We start from the raw sequence: 17,968 nt of genomic DNA, 5'->3' as shown, positions 1-17,968 counted from the left end.
GTCAGTGTCACTGATAATCATTCTTTTAGTAAAACAGCTGCTTGTTCTTGGCCTGACGACACTTATTCACACTTTCCAACTTTATGCGTCTTGCAGAGATATTCCTGCCTTCCAATGGTTCATCGAAGAGTGTTCTTAAATATTTATATTGTCTCCAGTTATAGCAGCTAGGTTGCTCTTAAACTTTAAACTGTATCTATCGACAAATTCATTTGTCTGGCTTGCTAAGATAAAGGAAATTGGAATTGTCAATTATGATTTAAATTTTAAAAAAGTTATTTTATTTGCTAGTTTTTTTCTAAAAAGTAAAAAAAAAAGCCATATATTTTCATCCTATAATGCACACTGAAGCAAGCAGACATCTACTTCCTCTTCAGACCTTAAACACACTAAATATCCGCCCTGATGAACAGATTATAAACTGATTAAGATCATTTGCAATTGCAAAGGCAACAGCAGCACATGAACAAAGACTCACATCTCTAACTCAGACAGTAAAACATCCACCTTCCTCCCCATGGACAAGAGGGCAGGCTCATTACTCTTGACAAACAAGATCAGGGGATTTGAACCTAGTATTTTTCTTGCTAAAGACGAAATGCCACTCTCACTAACATTATCTCCCAGCCTTGGCTACCGCGGGGGGCCAGGATGGGGGACAGCTTACACGAGGTGCATGTCTGCAGCATGACAGATACCAAAAAATCTGCAATTAATGACCGACAGCAAAATCAACAGTAAGGCCACTTGAAATTTTTGACTTTGCACAGATAGTGTAAAAAAAAGATTTGGGGAGATTAGATTAAAGCCAGACTTCTGCTCATGTTTTTTTTTTATTGCTAGCTTGTTTCTAGGAGGAGATGAGCTGTGCAAAAAGACAAAGCTTTTGTTTAAGGAAGAAATATTATACTACCAGCCACCTATAAGCCTAAAGGACTATACAGGGTATGGGAATTTGTTATGGCAAAAAAAAAACTGGTGTAGATAATGAAAATTACATATTAAAGATTGTTAAAGTTCTATACTGCATTAAGGCTTTTCTAAGTATCAGCAGTGAAGCTCTTTGTCCAGTTTTTAACATATGTTGAACACTGTGGTTCCTGGGAAGAAACTCTCACATGACAAGAGCACGGAAACCAAAGCTAAGGGCAATGCAGAGCACTCATCTCAACAGACCGCAGCCCATGTGCATGAAGGAGCCTGAGGGAGGAGCATGAAGCTGGCACTGCAGGTAGTAAAGGAGAAAACCCCAGTTCCTCAGTATAACTTCTACATGTGGTTCATCTTGGTGCACTATCCATCTGCATTACTGGTCTGGAAATGCCCAAGGGCTTTGCAAAGAATCCTGAACAGGGGGCTACGTCTGTCACTTTTATTGCAGTTGCAAGTTCTGAAATTGTTTACACAACACATCTTGGAGCACCCTGAACTCTTAAAGGTGTGAATACACCAAGCTAAAATACAGTATATGTCCTGCAAAATAAAAAAAATCCACGTCCAGTGCCAACACACCCTTGGCAGAAACTGTTGTGAGTCAGACAACAAACATCCCTATCTTAAAGCAGCAAAGATCCAGAGCAATGGAGCGATGGTGTGAGTACTGTTAATTCTAATAATGAAATAATTACAAAGCTGCTTTCTGCTGTGCATTAATGTAATCGGAAACAGTCAACCTTACAACCCCTCAAAGACAAAGCAATAAGTACATCTGGCCTGCATGTGGAATAACAGCTTTGTTGGGTTTTACTGCCGTTTTGTAGCTTGTGGTCTTTGTTTGTAACTTATTATTTTTTCCCTTTCCCCCCCCAATTTTCCTTGAAAACAACATGTGGACAAACACTGATACTTGTATTATTGTGAAATCTTTCCTATGAACAACTGAAATAAAATCCAAATGAACTAACAGAAGGTGCTTTTATTCTTGCAAGACCAATTTTGTCTTTTAAGGCTAACTAAAGACGCCATCATCACCCTTTTCTTTAAGTTGTATTTCTTTCCTGTTTAGTATGACAATGCCTTCCGATCCTACAAGGCTACACGGTGAGCTCAGATTATTGCCAATGCTTACGAACTGCTGCAGCAAAAAACAGCTTCTCCGGGTGGACGAGTGAACAGCGGTGTTTCAGCTACATGCAGTTATTCCCTGCAGCGGATGTTCAAACAGCCAAGCCACAGGCCTCTGCATGGTTTCTGTCTTTATTTTTTCTTTGTGCACTTCAAACAGAGCAGGACAGAGGCTAAAAATATAAATTTCAGTAAGAAAATAAAACAGTTTTCTAATTCCAGAGACCAGTTCAACACGGTTCCTTTTCCCACCACACGCCACCCTGCCACACATCTGACTATACCAGCTACGACGAAGAGCACGTCTTTGCACAGCAGCTGAATTGTCTTGCATGCTGTAAGGTGCTGTAGTCCACATCCACTAGTTTACCTGAGCAAACTCATTCACATCTGCTGACAGGCTACACAACAAGAAATCGCCGTTATGATGGAAACACCACAAAGACATGCAATGCTGTTTTTTTTTTTTGCTTGCAAAATTTTTTCTTTTGGTTTAATTCAGAACTTGATTTCATTCATTTTTAAATACTATATGAAAAAAAAAATACAAGACCATAAACCTGGTTGCAAGAGGACTCGGACAGAAGGCCATTCTGTCCCTGTAGCGCGTCTGGTGGTCTCCTAACTCAGTCGAAGATCTAAACCTAAGAAAGTATCTGGTTGCTCTACGCTGGACTAATTCCAGAAGAGCAAATATATTTCTTGAAATGTTGTGACCAATATGCTAGACAAGATTCTGAGGTCTTACAGTTTTAACTTGAAACATCCCTTGATTTAAATTCTGTATTATTAATTAAATATCATAACATTCTGATATCGTGCTTGCCTTTCTTATTGTTTCCCCACAGGGACCAAAAGATTTTTCAACAAAAAACACGTACAGTACAATGGCTTCTTCAAACTCAGCATTTCCCATCTTACAATATGTTTTTAGTTCACATTGTTTGCTATCTGAATGTTACACTCTGCGCTTCAACATTAAGCATCATCCTACAGTTTCCAATCCAAACACACCCATGATCTTATATTCCTACCACCTAAAATGAGAGAATTAATATTTCACGTGTGGCTTTTTCAAAACTGTCTGAGAACTACAGCATACATTCTGCAACTGCCCATTACTGCTGTGGCTCATTCAAAGAAGTCTAGCAAGTTAGTTCCATCCACATAGTCTATCCCACAGAACCCTACTGAGCTACAGTGTGTTTTCTTCTTTTTCTCTGGTAAACCGACCTGACGGACAAAGTTGCTTTCAGGTCCTTTCACATGTCCACTACAGACAAAGGAACCAGCACCTGAGGCAAATAATTAACCCAGAAGAGAAAGACCAAGACAAGACAGAAAAGCAGAACAAGCTGCTTTCAGATACAGAGTCTACTGTCCATCAACTCAGCAGGAGCCAGCCAAGCTCAGCTTACCAACACGCCCTCTCGAAACCAGCATTAACACCTCAAGATCCTCCTGTCCCCTTGTGATGGTGCTTTTTAAGGAAAGGAAAGATATTTCTTAACAGTATTCACTTTTTCTTCATGGATACCTTGAATACCATGGATACTTGATACACACGGAAAAATAAGAAATGAACATTTTGCAGCAAAGTTTGATAAAACTCACTTGTGCGTATGGCGGGACATGGGACTAAAATCAATTATTGCACGGACATCTATCGTCCTTCTACCACCAATGTGTTTTTGAATACGAGGGCAACAAATAAGAAATATCTAGTATAAATGCCAACCTCTAAGGTCTATTCAGACAGATAACAGGGGGAGACAAACAGGGCTACAAGGCTGCCTCTCCAAATCACATGCAGTTTAACTCTTTCTGTGGGGAACACTCTGTTTCTGGCCTTACCTATTGATAACACAGAGCTCTTTCAAACCTCAGCTCTCGTAAACAACAGGGAGAACTTCAGTAACTGGCTCTAATTGACCTCGTCGACCTTCCTGCTGCTTAAGCATGGGCTGGCTGGATTCCAGGGGCTGCCCCGAGCGCCGCTGTGAAGGGAAAGCAGTGACCTGCTGAATCCTTCCATATGGAGCTGAACACTGACAGCGCCTGAGTCACCAGGGCTTTCGCAGGTGGTCGTGTGCTTTGGAGCCTCATGAGTGACAAGCACGACAGATATTTTGCAATGCACACGAGCCGACTCGGACAGGCCTCTTCGGCGAGATAATTGCCAATGAAGCTGAAGCATCACACGCTGACAGAGCCGCATGTCTTTGTGCGGAGAGGTCCTGATGGATTGGACCGGCTGGAAATACTGGATGTGCCGTTTCCCTGCTAGCTTCCACAGGGAGCTGCTGTTCTTGCTCTGCAAACAAATTTAACGACACAAATAAATAATTGTGGACGGTTGCTAACCACCCCAATTTGACGTCCACTGACCTTGCAAAGACAACATGGATGCAGGGGAGAAAGACAGTCAGCTTCCCCCAACCCCTCATCAGCAAAACAAAACCCTGCACCCCGGTTTGACTTGCTTGCTCCGGAACCAATCCAACTCACAAGACAGAGTTCTAGTTCTGACCTGAACTCCTTATATCAATCACAGCCACACGATACTGCTGCTGTCATCCACGATGTAGTGGACTGCCACAGGATTAAAAATATTGAAATGAGCAAACAGGCAGAAAACAAACATTTCATCTATAATTACTATACCTACACGCATTAGTGAAGTAAAACACAGAATTCCAGATTCTTATGTTTTGCTTGGGCAGGCTGGGCGGACACGGGTCAGCTGTCAGCGAGAGCTGCATCCCTCCTCCAGCTGCTGCAGACTGCTGTGAGTGCAGCGGGACTCAGAGAGGAGACCGAGGGGCTCGGCCCCCCCGCGCTGAGCCGAAGGTCACTAAGATGCTGCTGAATCCGAGGTGGAGACCTGAGGTGCAGCTTGAAAAAATCACTACTGGTCAAATAAAACAGCCGTTACCTCCGGGGGGGAAAATCAAAGGTCTTTTGTTTGGCAATTCCAGTACCGTTCACCATCACATCCCTGACATCCTATCCTTTATCGGCAAGACGAGGAATGTGCGCTTTTTTGTAACTTGACCTACTGATCTTCATTATCACCGTTTCCAAAGCTTAATTTTAGCAATACATCTTCCATCTAACACACTGGACAGGCACAACCTTACTTGGCATCTCAGACAAGACCCCAGGTGAGCATGCTTCCCTGTAGTATTCTGGATGGGGTTGGTGGTCTTAGCGTTGACTGTGATTCAAAGATTGTGGATCTCAGGGGTAAAGAAGGCAGACTGCTCCTGATCCAACTTTCTTAAATGATCACTACAGTTTGCATCCCTCAGGCAAACATCAAACACACCTGCATAATCCCACTGCATGGCTTCCCAGGAGCGGCTTTGCCATTCAGCCTCTGCTAGGCTTCACCCTCAAATCCCTCCTCTCCGTCTTCGCGGCCTCACTCACCCACGAGTGACAAACGACGTGTCGGCTCATTTCTGCCTTTTATACTCAGGACTCATGTCCATTAAGGGAGTCCAACTTATCTTCAAAAAGAACAAGAAAAAAACAAACTCCTGCCCGAGTCAGATCTCGGCGTCAGCTTCAGTGTTTCAACATTGAGCAGTTATTTCAACAAAGGGAACAGAGGACAGGAGAGATTTGTTTCTTTTCAAAATAAAGTGATGAATTTGAACTTCCACAACTCCTTACAAGCTCCCCCTTTAAAGGAAACTCACAGGACAATGCGAATACAGTGCTAGAGAGCAGCGGATGCATGGTTCCCAGTGAACAGATACTCTTTTAACTAACTTCATTGACTTAATAATTTATTAATTAATTGCATATGCACAGCAAGTTTCATTCCAGTCACAATAAAGTGTAAACAGCCCCACTGCGCAGCAGATCTGCGAGACCAGTCTTCACCCCTTGAACTGAGGGGGACGCCGGGGAGGACAAACTGCGCAAGCCCAGAGTGCAATTTAGCCAGTTCAGGCCAGTGGGGTTTCCACCCCTACTCTCACACACAGCCAAGGCTTCCAACAGGGCCAAGCAGTCAGAGCCTCGCTTTAACATCTCCTCCAAAGGATGATGGGTCCTACAGCACCGGTCCCTCATTACTGTAGTGGGGTACGGGACTGCAAATGCTGGTCCAGAGAGAAGACAAGAGCAAGGGCCTATTGGCCCAGTACCACCACTCATGGCAGCAGCCTGGGGGTCTCTTGTCCCAGTACAGACCAGGCACAGCTTGGCTGAGCCTCGGAGAACCGACCAGAACAGGAGACAAGGTGGCAATGATTCAACAACCAGTTGAAAGGCTGTAAAAACAGGACTTCTGAGGCTCCCCCCAGTTACACCCTGAGCCTGAATAGTTTTGCTCTGCAGATGTAGGTCTTGTTGAAAGGTGATGAAGTGCTGATTCAGCCAAAGCTTTGACCATGAAATTCGCTTGAGCATGATTTGTATTTTCCACTGATTTTTTTAATTTTAATATATCAACACTTCAGTTAAAAAACAAACCAAGCACAATACATTACGACAATGAGCTAAAAAAAATCACATACTCTTCTGAGTTAATCTGAAATATTAATGAAAGCCAAAGAGAGGTTTATAGCTCTGTATTGGAATGTAGTGAAAACTTACTGCTCCTAATGAAGACTCTCTAAGCAGAATCCCTGACTCTCGAAGTTTCCGTTAGTTTTCTAACCACAGGGCTCATTATGCCCAGGCAGAAACATAAAAATCTGCTGCCTTCATTAAATTTAAGCATTTGTCATGGGTAAGTAACTTTGTTATTTCTACTATATATTTTTGAGGCAAAAAAAAAGAAAAAAAGCTCTGAACGTCCCACACAGTATCTCCCCAGATCCACAGCAGACAGGCCTCTGGAAGAAACTGGCAGTGCAGTTTCACCCTAAATTCAACCTAACTCCCTTCTCCTCAAGAGAAATCTCTGTTCCTGCGGATCACAGGACAAATCGCCTGCCCTCGGCTTCTCGGAGTGCAAACCCCGCCTGAGCGCCACACTAATGAGGTGCCTCTTTCAATTTACATGTCTTCTGAACACCAGCAGCTGACTAATGCCACAAAAATCGTTCAAACAAGCAAAATTGCACCGTGACAGACCACTCCTTTTTAATAAACGGATGAATAATTCATAAAAAAATAAATTCAACTCTTTAAGATGGATGACTAAGAACAGACTACGGTAGGAAGAATGTCTGAATAAACACTCAAAACTCCAGTAGGTTTCCTTCGTGTTGTGTTTCGTATAAAAAGAGAAACCAACAATGTATTGCTTTTAAACTCATAAAGCATAAGCTTTAACTCTATTACGATGGATTCCAGATCTGAGGAGCCTTTTGCATGAGCACTACAGGAGGACACAGCTCCAAGGCCCCCTTCGCAGAATACTGACCAGCCAAACTTAACACAGGACGAGGGGTCCCCTCCTGCCCAGGACAAGACTCCGCAGACTGGTCCTGGGGCGGTAAGAAGTGGGCAAACAGAGGAAGGGGGTACACGAATGACACATGGGGAAAGTATTACTCACACTGACACAGCCATGAATTATTCCAGTTGGCTCTTGACATCAGCAACAATATAAAAAGGTGGATTTTACAATTAAAGTTGGAAAAGAGCATTCATAGTGATGAGATTTGACAGACAAAACAAAAGCAATTTGCTTTTCCAAGTTTTCCCCTACATCGCACCAGGAGGAAGTGCATGGACCGATCCTCTTAATTGTTAAATTTGTTTCATTGCATTTTAGAGGGCTCTTCACCCCCACATTGGATCACAAAAAAAAGAAGGCCTTTAAATACAGGAGGGAGCCCTCTCACCCCCCGCTGACGTGCAGCCCCACTGCACACAGATCAGGTGGGGGAGAGAGAAACCGCTGCGCCAGCTGAATTCAGAGGGGGGCCAGTCTACAGGACCTGAGTGGAACTGAGCTAGGACACCAGCGGGTAATCCTGGACCACCCCCTTACATGCTGAGGGATCTTTCATGACCGAGGAGTCAGGACTGCGACTTCATGTCTCATCAGATGGACGGCACCTCCCACAGCACAGTGTCAGTGTTGCTGGTCACTGCTGGGGCTCTGGACTGGAAATCCTGCTCCAAAGAGAAGAGCACCACCTAGAGGGTGACAGCGATGTAGAAACCAATCGAGACAATGGCGAATGGTAGTTACTGTATTTGAGCCATCGTGTTTTAATGTGAGCTCCACGCTCACAGCCTGAATAATTTTGCTCTGCAAATGTAGGACGTGTTGAAAGGGTATTATGTGCTGATTCAGCCAAGACTTTGACTATCAAATTCTCTTGAGAATGGTTTGTATTTTCCATTGAGTCTTTTGAAATATAAACAACTTGAGTGCTAACAAAAACAAACTAAGCACAATATGTTAAGACAATGAACATAATACAAAAAAAATTGCTAACTTTTCCAAATAGATCCGAGACATTAATTGATGAGAAAGCCAAAGAGAAGTTTATAAATCTTTCTGTTCTTAACGAAGATTCAAGGAGAAGACTCAATGTTAATGGAAGTTTTCTAACCACAATTCTCAAGATGTCTATGGAGAAATATATGTTTAAAACCTGTTATAATTGCATCACTGTAAGTATAACTAACAAATAATTGGTTACCGATAAAATGGTTTAATACATTGTGCACAAGAGTCATTTCTATCTTTACTGGTGATTTATGCTTTATGATTTAAGCTTTATTTAAAAAGCAAAGATCATTTTCACTTCCTTAAGGAGTACAGATGGGCACTGCTGTACATTTCAAGTGATTTGCTCCCAGACAGCTAGAAGGGATTGAGGACAACTGTTTAACCAGCTGGATTGTGGCTCACAGCATAACTCCTCTTAATTACTGTTTATTCCATATTCAGCTAGCGCATGCTTCTACATTTTAATAGTATAGAACTTGGCTTCAGCTTTGTTGCATGTACAGCAAGATAATTAGTTATCCATGGCACTTATTGCTAGTCTCACACTATAAAATGATTTCACAACTGAGAAAATTATCCTTTGCCCTTATTATCAAACATTTTACCAGACTTCTTGAGCTTAATTCTGCCATTGTTCATCTACGACAAAAGCACTCAGAACAGTATCACTGCAGATACCCGGGAGGCAGCTGCCAGTTATCAAAGCCAACAGGAGCGGGCCAGCTCCTCCAGGGGCTCCGGAGGGGCTCCAGACTGTTCCTAACGGGATTACACAGAGGGCTGCAGGGCTCTTGTTAATCACCAGCCCAGGTCGCCTGCGCAGTGAAGCCGCTGGCAGAGGCTCCTGGGAAATGAGCTCTGGTCGGGTCTCAGGTCAGGTCTTTTGTGGTCAGGATCCCACACCAAAACCAGGGAATCACACTCCGCTCCGCGGTGATGAGCGCTCGGGGGCACGGAGGCACAGCTCGGACCGCCGTGACTTCACTGACTTCAGGGCAAGGCTGGGGGGGGGGGGGGGGTGCCTGCCTGTGTCCATTCTGTCAAAGACGGGGGTGGGGGTCCCATTAGTGTCAATAGCTTTGGCTCTCGGGAGCCCCAGTTCTTTTTGTGTTTTCCTTAAAGGCACAAGTGTTTGTGATTCACATCAGGATATTCTCTTGTTTTGGTCTGAGAGTGCGGTTACGTTTTCCTTAACAATTGTACGTGCAGATCAGACATTATTATTCACTGTAAAATAAGAATATTCTACAGAAGGTAAAGGACAAGGCTGGACTGGCACACAAACACCACCCAAGAAGCACCAAAACCTCATTTCTACATCTGAGCTCTGGCAGCAACTAGATAACCACTTCGGATTACAGTGCTTGGCTTATTTTTATGTATAACATACACATTTAAGAATATTCCCAAGTTAATACTTTCACAAAAAAATTACATGCATTAAAATGTTCTCATCCTAAATACTACTAGTACATTTCTGTTCTTGATTTTAAATATTAAAGCATCAGCTACTGGCATTCGCTAAACAAATCATGTGAATTTCCCTCGAGGAGAAAAATAAAGGTATAGTTCAATTAAGGCAGCATCTGATATTTCAGCCAAACAAACAGCAGAATTTGCGGTGCTGACTAAAATGTTCCTGGAATTCCTGGAAAAAGTGATGCAAGAGGCAGAGCTGGTGAAAGAGGCTGTATTTATTGACAGAGCTGGCACCCAGCAGGCAGCCCCAGCACTGGGCGATCAGATCGCCAGGCAGCATGCCTCAATCACGGCCTCAAATTCACTCGTCACCCCAGTCTGCTCCTGCTGCAGGACGCTGCATCAGTGCATCTGCTCCTGTGGGCCACCCGAGCCTCGGCAAAAATGCAGCAGCTCCAAAGTTAAAGTTAATAAACCTAGAGGAAACATCTGACGACATTTTTGGTGACTCTGATGCACAGAATTTGTTGGGCTTGTCAGAGGTTCCCTGGGACACATCTTCATCTTTCAAACAAGTTCTAAGCTCCTCAGTTGTAAAAAGTCAACAGCTGTGCTTCCATAATTGTCTGAAGACTTTACTGGGCTTTACAGACATGTTAGTAAAATGATTTTAACATGTTAAAACACATGGAACCTCTTCTGACCAACTTAAATAAAACTATGGTATCGGTCAGGAAAATCTGCATGCCAAATCAAGGCTTCTTGAGTACAGAACACAAGCATATATAAGTATAATATATAATTGGCACACAAAAGTATAGGCTCCTAGCTAGAGGTTGCAAACAAGAAGGTATTTTGCTGAAGAAAACCGTTGCATTGCTTCACTGCTCAAGGGAGTGGATTTTGTATATGGTTGTAAGAGAAGATCCTGTGCTAAATAATAAGAGTCCATCATTCTATAAAATTGTGAAAAGCCAACAATTTTATGATTTCACAGATTCCGCAGCAAGTGAGAAAACGGAAAGGTTACATATGAAAGGAGCTCTTGGGCAAATTTTGTTCATCAGGTAATTCAGAACTTAGTAATTCTAGAATGTGAAGGCGTGAAGGCTGTCTCTTTTCTGTCTCTTTTCTTTTCCTTTCAGCATGGAATAAAACTTTACCTGTTCCTTTGCAGCCTACACATGCTGATGCAGCTACCTACTTGAACATCTTCAGTACATGCAATGTACAGTATAGAACTGTCAGAGAAGGTGGCAAATCTACACCAAAACATATAACAAACTATGGCACATTAAGGAATAAATCATGAAGACCTTTGGTGATAAAAATGTATTCTAAACATACAGCAGATTAAACAGAAAAATAGTGACAATCTCACTTGTGTGCACAAACACTTAGGAAGAGACTTCTGTGGTGCAAGATCCAGCTGTGACTTGCAGTATCTCTGAAGCTCTTCAGAGTTAGATGGGAGATTGTTACCAAGTCAACTTATTGTGGGTTAAACCTTTGTTGGGAGTTTCTGTCTAAAGAGTTAATTAAGAGTAAAATTTGATATTTTTCTAATTGTGACCTAAGATGACTGTCTGACATACAAAAATTCACATAATCTGAACTCCAACGCTCTGTCTCGTTTGTTGGCACAGGATTAGCGATTGTGGCATCATTTGCTTTATTAAGTTTTCCCAGGGCTGTAAATTACTTAATAAGCTGGATTTTTTCAGGAAATAGATGCAAACCATGAATGAGAAAATGATCCAATTGAGACGCAGTAATTTTTTCCTTTTTTGGCAAAACTGCCAGACAACAGCACATTTTGAAATTTGGAGGCAGGAAAAACACAGGACAACAGTCAAACAAGCACAGCAGCCCCCCATCATTAGAAAGAAAGATTTTCTATGCAACACAGCATAAAACTGAAAAGAGATATTAGGTAATAGTCACACAGTTCTATATCTAACATATTTCATTAAGTGAACCAAAGCCAAAATGCACTGGATGTATCCATGTAGCCAGGAGTACTACACACAGGTTAGTTCTTCCTTTTGGTGCCAGCAAGCACTACAAGCTGTTTTTTTTTATTCTTCACCAACATCTGATTTTGCAGTTTCAGACACAGCTTGGTATCAGATTCATTACTTTGAGAAAAAAAACAGCACCAAAGGAATCAGTGGTTAAAGCTCTGAGAGGTGCTGATTCTGCCCTGAAGTTATCTGAAGAGCGGCCTTGTTTTCCAAGCCTACTCATCAAAGGCCACCGAGGAACAACTGTCTAAGTCTCTCTCCCCCAGGAATGAAAGCACACCAGCTGCTTCAGGGCATGCTCCATGAAACCCCTCTGGCGTGTCCCTGTTCTTCCCTCAGAAGCGCTCTTGAAATAAGGCAGCCCAGCCTGGAGTTGGGCTTCCTTGTGCACGTGGACTCAAGCACTGTTGGGCAGCTAACTCTCACCGTGTTCCTCAGTCTCCTCAGACACTGAGTGGCAGAGAGTCTGCTGCTGTCCATTCATGTCAATCCTTACTACCATGTTTGAAGGGCTCTTGCTGAATTTAGAACCTAAAAAAGTTTACCTTTTCCAAAGCAACACTGTCAACACAGGAATTTTATTTTACCAATGCCCTAGACCTTCAAAAGTTTCCTTTATTACAGTGTTTTTCCCTATACAGGGCTGTAACTGTTTACAAAAACCACTAAGCATGTCTCATTAAAGTTGTTTGTTTATCACAATGAAGTGCAGGGGGCTTGTTTTAATTTCACAAAAGCATTACACAACTAAATTCCCATCTTTAGTTTCAGTGAGAAAAAAAGAAATGAAAAAAACCCATATAACTAAGGCATTCGAAAAGAGTAGGTCTGTCATGAACGTGGTATTTGTCTTCTCGGGAAAAGACGCTGAACAGCGGGGAGTGAGCGGAGTGTGTTGTCAGCCTCAGCTGAAATGTGGAGGAGAACGGAAGCCACACACTGCTCACGTTACAGCCGTCTCCCCCGCCAGCACGGCCTTCCTGCCTCTGTGGCTCCTGTTCGGACCTAACACCCCCATGTGCCCCTGCGACACCCCCATGTGCCCGTGCGACATGGTACAGAACCAGAGTCCCGACACTCAGCAATGCTGACGCCACCTCCTCAGGTCTTAACAAAACAGTAACAACTGCATTTAAACAGCGCTGTTCATCCAAAGGGTCCCGGCGAGGTTTGCCCAACCAGAGGGGACCCCCCTTCAAACAGCAGCAAGCTGCCACAGTCCCCTGGGCGACACACAGCAGCCTCACTGCTCTGCCGATCGGGGGATCAGGCAGAGGAATGAGGATCTGCTTCACCGGCTGAATTAAGGGGGCACTTTCGGGAGCAAGATAGCGCAAGCACAGAGAGCAATCAGGCAGCACACCTGGCCTAACACCCCTGCTCTGTACATGACAATAATCTAGGAGCAGATATCATTATTGTTGCACTTCTCCAAACAGATTCTGAGGCCACATTGTCCTTTCTGTAGTATGGTGACTAAACTGAGCATAATATTCTGAGAGAGGTCTTTCTAGTGTGATTGAGCAGAAGCTCCCATTACTTAAACTTTACATTTCATGATACAGAACAAAGCCTTCTGTTTGCCTTTTTACGCATTGTCTTGATGAAGACCCAGAAGAATCTCTCAGATCCCTTTCACGTAGACTTTCCTGCCCATGAGATTTTTAGATTGTTTGTTTTTGCGACCTGCAACACACCACTGTTTATATCTGCCTCGTCAGATCGGGCATCAGGTGCTGCCAAGTGATGTCAGGTGTTGGCAGCCCATGATGTGAGCAGCTCCCAGTGGGAAGAGCCACACCCCCCCCCCCCCCCCCCAGCATGGATTGCTGATGATGTCATAAAAGGTGTGAAAAGGGTGGGTGGGCCAGTCCAGCTATTACATCATCGCCTTCTCAGAAGTCGAGCTCATGATCTCAGCTTCCTTCATTTCCAGTACAACATCCAGGGGGGCACAAGCAAAGTCATAACACACATCTGTTTTTCTGGGAATCTGGCGAAGCTGGTAAAAATCCAGTCCATGTACACTGCCTAGGATGGAAGAAATAGATTTGGAACTAATGCTACTGTATATAAGGCCTCTATGGATTCATAGTGGCCACGCTTCAGGAATGAAATAAGCACTACATTCATTATGCAAATCGAAATTTCCAGAGTGGGATATGTAAGGGCTCTTGTTTTTAACACTGCACCTCTTCCTACGGCACAAGGGGTGAAAACGGGTCCCACCTGTAGGAGGAGCCGCTCCAAGGCAAGGAGGGTGTCCCACTCGGAGAGGCTGGGGTGCCGCAGTGCCTGCGCTGCGGCCAGGGAGAGCTGGAGAACTCCACAGTGGCTCCGCAAGGCCTTCCAGCTCCTCCTGAACAGCTGGATGTGGGCAGAGAGCTGCTCCGGTGTCACGCGGCCTGCAGGGAGAACAGAGGTGGATGAGGAGCAAAGCCCATCTGCAGCTCTGCAGGGCCTGCTCACTCCTGCGCCTTGTGGGGTCCTGAGAAGCAGCTGTTTAGGAAAAGAAAGAAACACAGAGAAACACCAGAAATCGGACTCTAATTTAATTGTACTGTACATGCCACACCCACTGCGATGAAAAGCCAGACAGGATGTGCATAAGCAAAATAACACGCCGTACTGTTATCAAAAAGAGGAAGGAACGGGAAAGAGAGAATGATGGTAGACAGCTGGTTAAAGTAAAAGCAATTCATAGATAAAACAGGGGAAGAGACCAGGTGTCATTACGAGGACTAAACGTCTGTACACAGTTCCGCTGCTCCCATTTGTTTTTAATCTGTTCTGGTAGGAGTTATTGGGTTGATGTTTTGAGCCACAAGTGCATCTCCTATTGAAACTTCGGAGTCCTCATGACCACTGCCAAATCCCTGAGATCAGAAACAATGTTAATAAGCACTTTGATTTAATGCAGTCAGATAGATACTGGTAGCTGTTTTGTGAACTGCCTGTTTTTTTTTTCTTGAAACACCCTTGTAGACCTATATCCTGGACTTCAAAAGGGATGACCTGGAAATTTTGACAGAACCATAAAATGGACTACTTGTATTGTGTACTGCCTCATAAAACGAAGGCACAAGGTGAACTCAGATGTTTACAAGAAAATCTACTTTTTAAAATAACTGACGGCATTCCTTTACTGCTTCTTTTCAGATCTTCAATCTTCTGAAGTGTACATGCACTGGGTTCTGCAGGTGTGCAAGGCCCTGGCTGATCCTCCTTTTTACTGGCAAAGTGGATCTTTCACAATGAGCTACTGCTCCAGAACAGCAAATCTCACTGTTTTCTCCACTTGTCTTGACACACATTGAAGAGAAACAATTATCTATAATTATCTATGGAGATAAAATAGTTTGACCACGAATTTTATGATGTAATCTAAGACTAAGAATCTAATCTAAGAAAATAAAATTTGATTAAAAACAACTGCGTAACTGCAACCCATACTGCCACCATGTCCATGTGAACAGTGTCTTACACAGCCTGCAGTAACTCCGACCACTGCCTTAAAACGCAGCACAGACGCTGCAGAGTATATCTGGACATCCTTTTTCCATATAATATCACGATTCAGTCCAAGAAGTTAATCCGAAATTGACACAAATCACATGCACATCTTTAATGTAATGGAAAAAACTTCACATATTTCATTTTTTTATTTTTAGTAAAATAAAAAGTTTGCACAACCCGTCATTCAGTACGCAGATCGTCTGGCTACAGAAGCAGGATTAGAACGTTATAATAATGTTTGAAATGATTCAAGATAAGAACAGAAGACAAAGGGGAAACATGGAAGGTGCCCCTGTGAATCTCCTCAGAAAACCTAAAGGAAACCCTCATCTTCCACGTTATGTAGTGGATACCAGAAGATCTGTAAATCAACATTCAGATTTAGACATCCTACAACATGCAAAAATGCCCATCTGAGCTTGAAAGCGAGCTGGTGTAACGGTTACTGCGCTTGCACTTATTAGCTAGTAATAAACTCAACTTCTTGTGTTGACCTACCGAACCAGAAGCAGATGTGCAAGTCATTCTTTATTTAAAATGTTTTCCTAAGGGGGGGAAGTCTTGAGATATATTCAGACATAAAGCATGACTGGCATGATGCACAGCAGAAACCAAGCACACCGACAGACAGAATCATGAGATCAGCTCTAATTCCTGTTTCTCGACCACTTTCACCTCCTGCAGAAAGGGCACTTTGAAATGAAGCATGTTTGAAAGTACACGTGGAATCTGAAATTAAACTTCACTCAAGCAATGATTATGGAAAAAAAAACTTCCAAAACATTTCCTATAAAAGTGTTTGACAATGATGACCTGAAAATAAAAAGAATCTGACAACTAAGGCTCTCCTTTAGGAAATATTGATGGTGAACAAGACTGCTCTGAACAATTAAATATCAGAAATTCAAACATATCACAAGGACTTGCAGTTATGAAAACAGTAGACAACCGTTGCTTAAAAAATAAGAATAAGACCTTTATAGATCATGATTGGGACATAGAGGTTACGTCTGCTGTTTATTGTTACTGAGTCAGTTGATTATGATTGAGGCAAAGAGCTTTTGTTTCTGTTACGATTCATTGAGAGTCCTCTTACACAGTCGCTTCACTGAGAATATGCCTTAACCCCTATCTTTTACAAGGAGACTGCTAGGACTGTGAACAAAGGCAGTTTGTTTGTTCTAGTTAACTTTAATATGCGTTTCAAAATTGTAAAGAAGTCCAAAAATATCCAGACGTTGAAAAGCCCAACTGCCAACAGACTTTCCTGCTAAAAACTGAGGTTTGCCAGAAATCACTCATGTTCCAGCCGTTGAACAGAAGACAATGCACTCGTCCAGGCTACAGCCTGTTCCTTATTTACAATAAAATAACAAACCTGTGTCTCTGCAGATCAGGGCTGTAACCTGATACAAACCCCAAATGTGAAGTAATTTTCAGTTCGAGTTTAACTCTGTGCTGCATTTCATAACATGCTTTCGTTTTCGGACACAAGCGTGGAGCCGCTGACTGAGCGATGTGGCGGACGGGTCCTCGCGCCGAGCTGTCACGAAAGACCACCTCGCCCGCGGCTGCCCACCAGTGCCCGGCACGCGGGATGCCCCCCCTGCCGGGCCTTTGCTTCAGTTCGGGGGGGCTGAGGAAAACGAGCGCCGGCGCCAGCTGCAACACGAACGTGGAGGTAAACAGAGCGAAGCCTGTGGAAGGGCCTGGGAACTGCCCACCGTCTCCTGCTACTTACCGACACAGATTAATGCTGACAATTGCTGGCTGACAGCAAAAACACTGCCACATAAATAATAAACTTTCCACCTTTATTTAACCAAAACTCTATCTGTAATATAGTACCGCCTTTCTTGTAGTGGCTTTATAATTAATAATATCGCCTCAGGCGTGTTCGGCTCACTTATTGTGTGGAGACCATATGTTGTTTTGTTCACTCGAGCAGTGTGCACAGAGACACTAGGCCTTACGTACAGATCCAACAGAGTATTCACTGTGGTAAAAACCTGCCAAAGCCCAGAGGCGAAGAAGGCATGCACCGTCCATTCTGAATAACAAAAACGCTAATCAGTTCTTCATTACTGTGGTTTTCCACAATCATGTTCCATTTCAAAGTGGAATATACTGCCCCTGTGAATTCTGACCAGCTTCCTGTATGACATATACATTTTGTAGGTTTGAGGATTCAGAAATGTGTTCTCTGTTTTCACTGTTCTAAAGTTGTAAAATGTCCGTTTCAAAATCTTTAATAATTATGTTTTAACACTACTGTGCCCAAGTGCCAGCATGTTCTCTCCTCTTCTGCATAATCCACAGTAAAACGTTTTAATAAAAATACTGTTTATGTTTATAAAATTTCATTGCTCAAACACTTCAAATAACAGCCAAAATGCTGTTGTAAATTTCCAAATGCAGCACCAATTCAGTGATGAATATAGGATAATTTAATAAAATAAAATAATGTTTTTTGTTAATCAACTGCTGTTTTTCACCCTTGCACTTTCTCTCTGCAGTG

The 17,968-nt window shown here is 43.1% G+C and overlaps 1 protein-coding gene across 1 annotated transcript in view; it reads right to left on the bottom strand.

Moving 5' to 3' along the window:
- The window catches only part of scfd2 (sec1 family domain containing 2), a 149,938-nt gene that overhangs the window by 110,097 nt on the left and 21,873 nt on the right, over positions 1-17,968 (bottom strand). Inside the window, exon 4 of the mRNA XM_088911879.1 lies at positions 14,164-14,339. Within this exon, the coding sequence (XP_088768005.1) occupies positions 14,164-14,339 (176 nt within the window). The remainder of the gene's footprint in view (positions 1-14,163; positions 14,340-17,968) is intronic.

Source organism: Atractosteus spatula, chromosome 1 (genome assembly GCF_055471065.1).
Source record: "Atractosteus spatula isolate fAtrSpa1 chromosome 1, fAtrSpa1.hap1, whole genome shotgun sequence".
NCBI lineage: Eukaryota > Metazoa > Chordata > Actinopteri > Semionotiformes > Lepisosteidae > Atractosteus > Atractosteus spatula.
The sequence above is the reverse complement of the archived record's forward strand: the minus strand, read 5'-3'. Positions and strand labels throughout refer to the sequence as shown.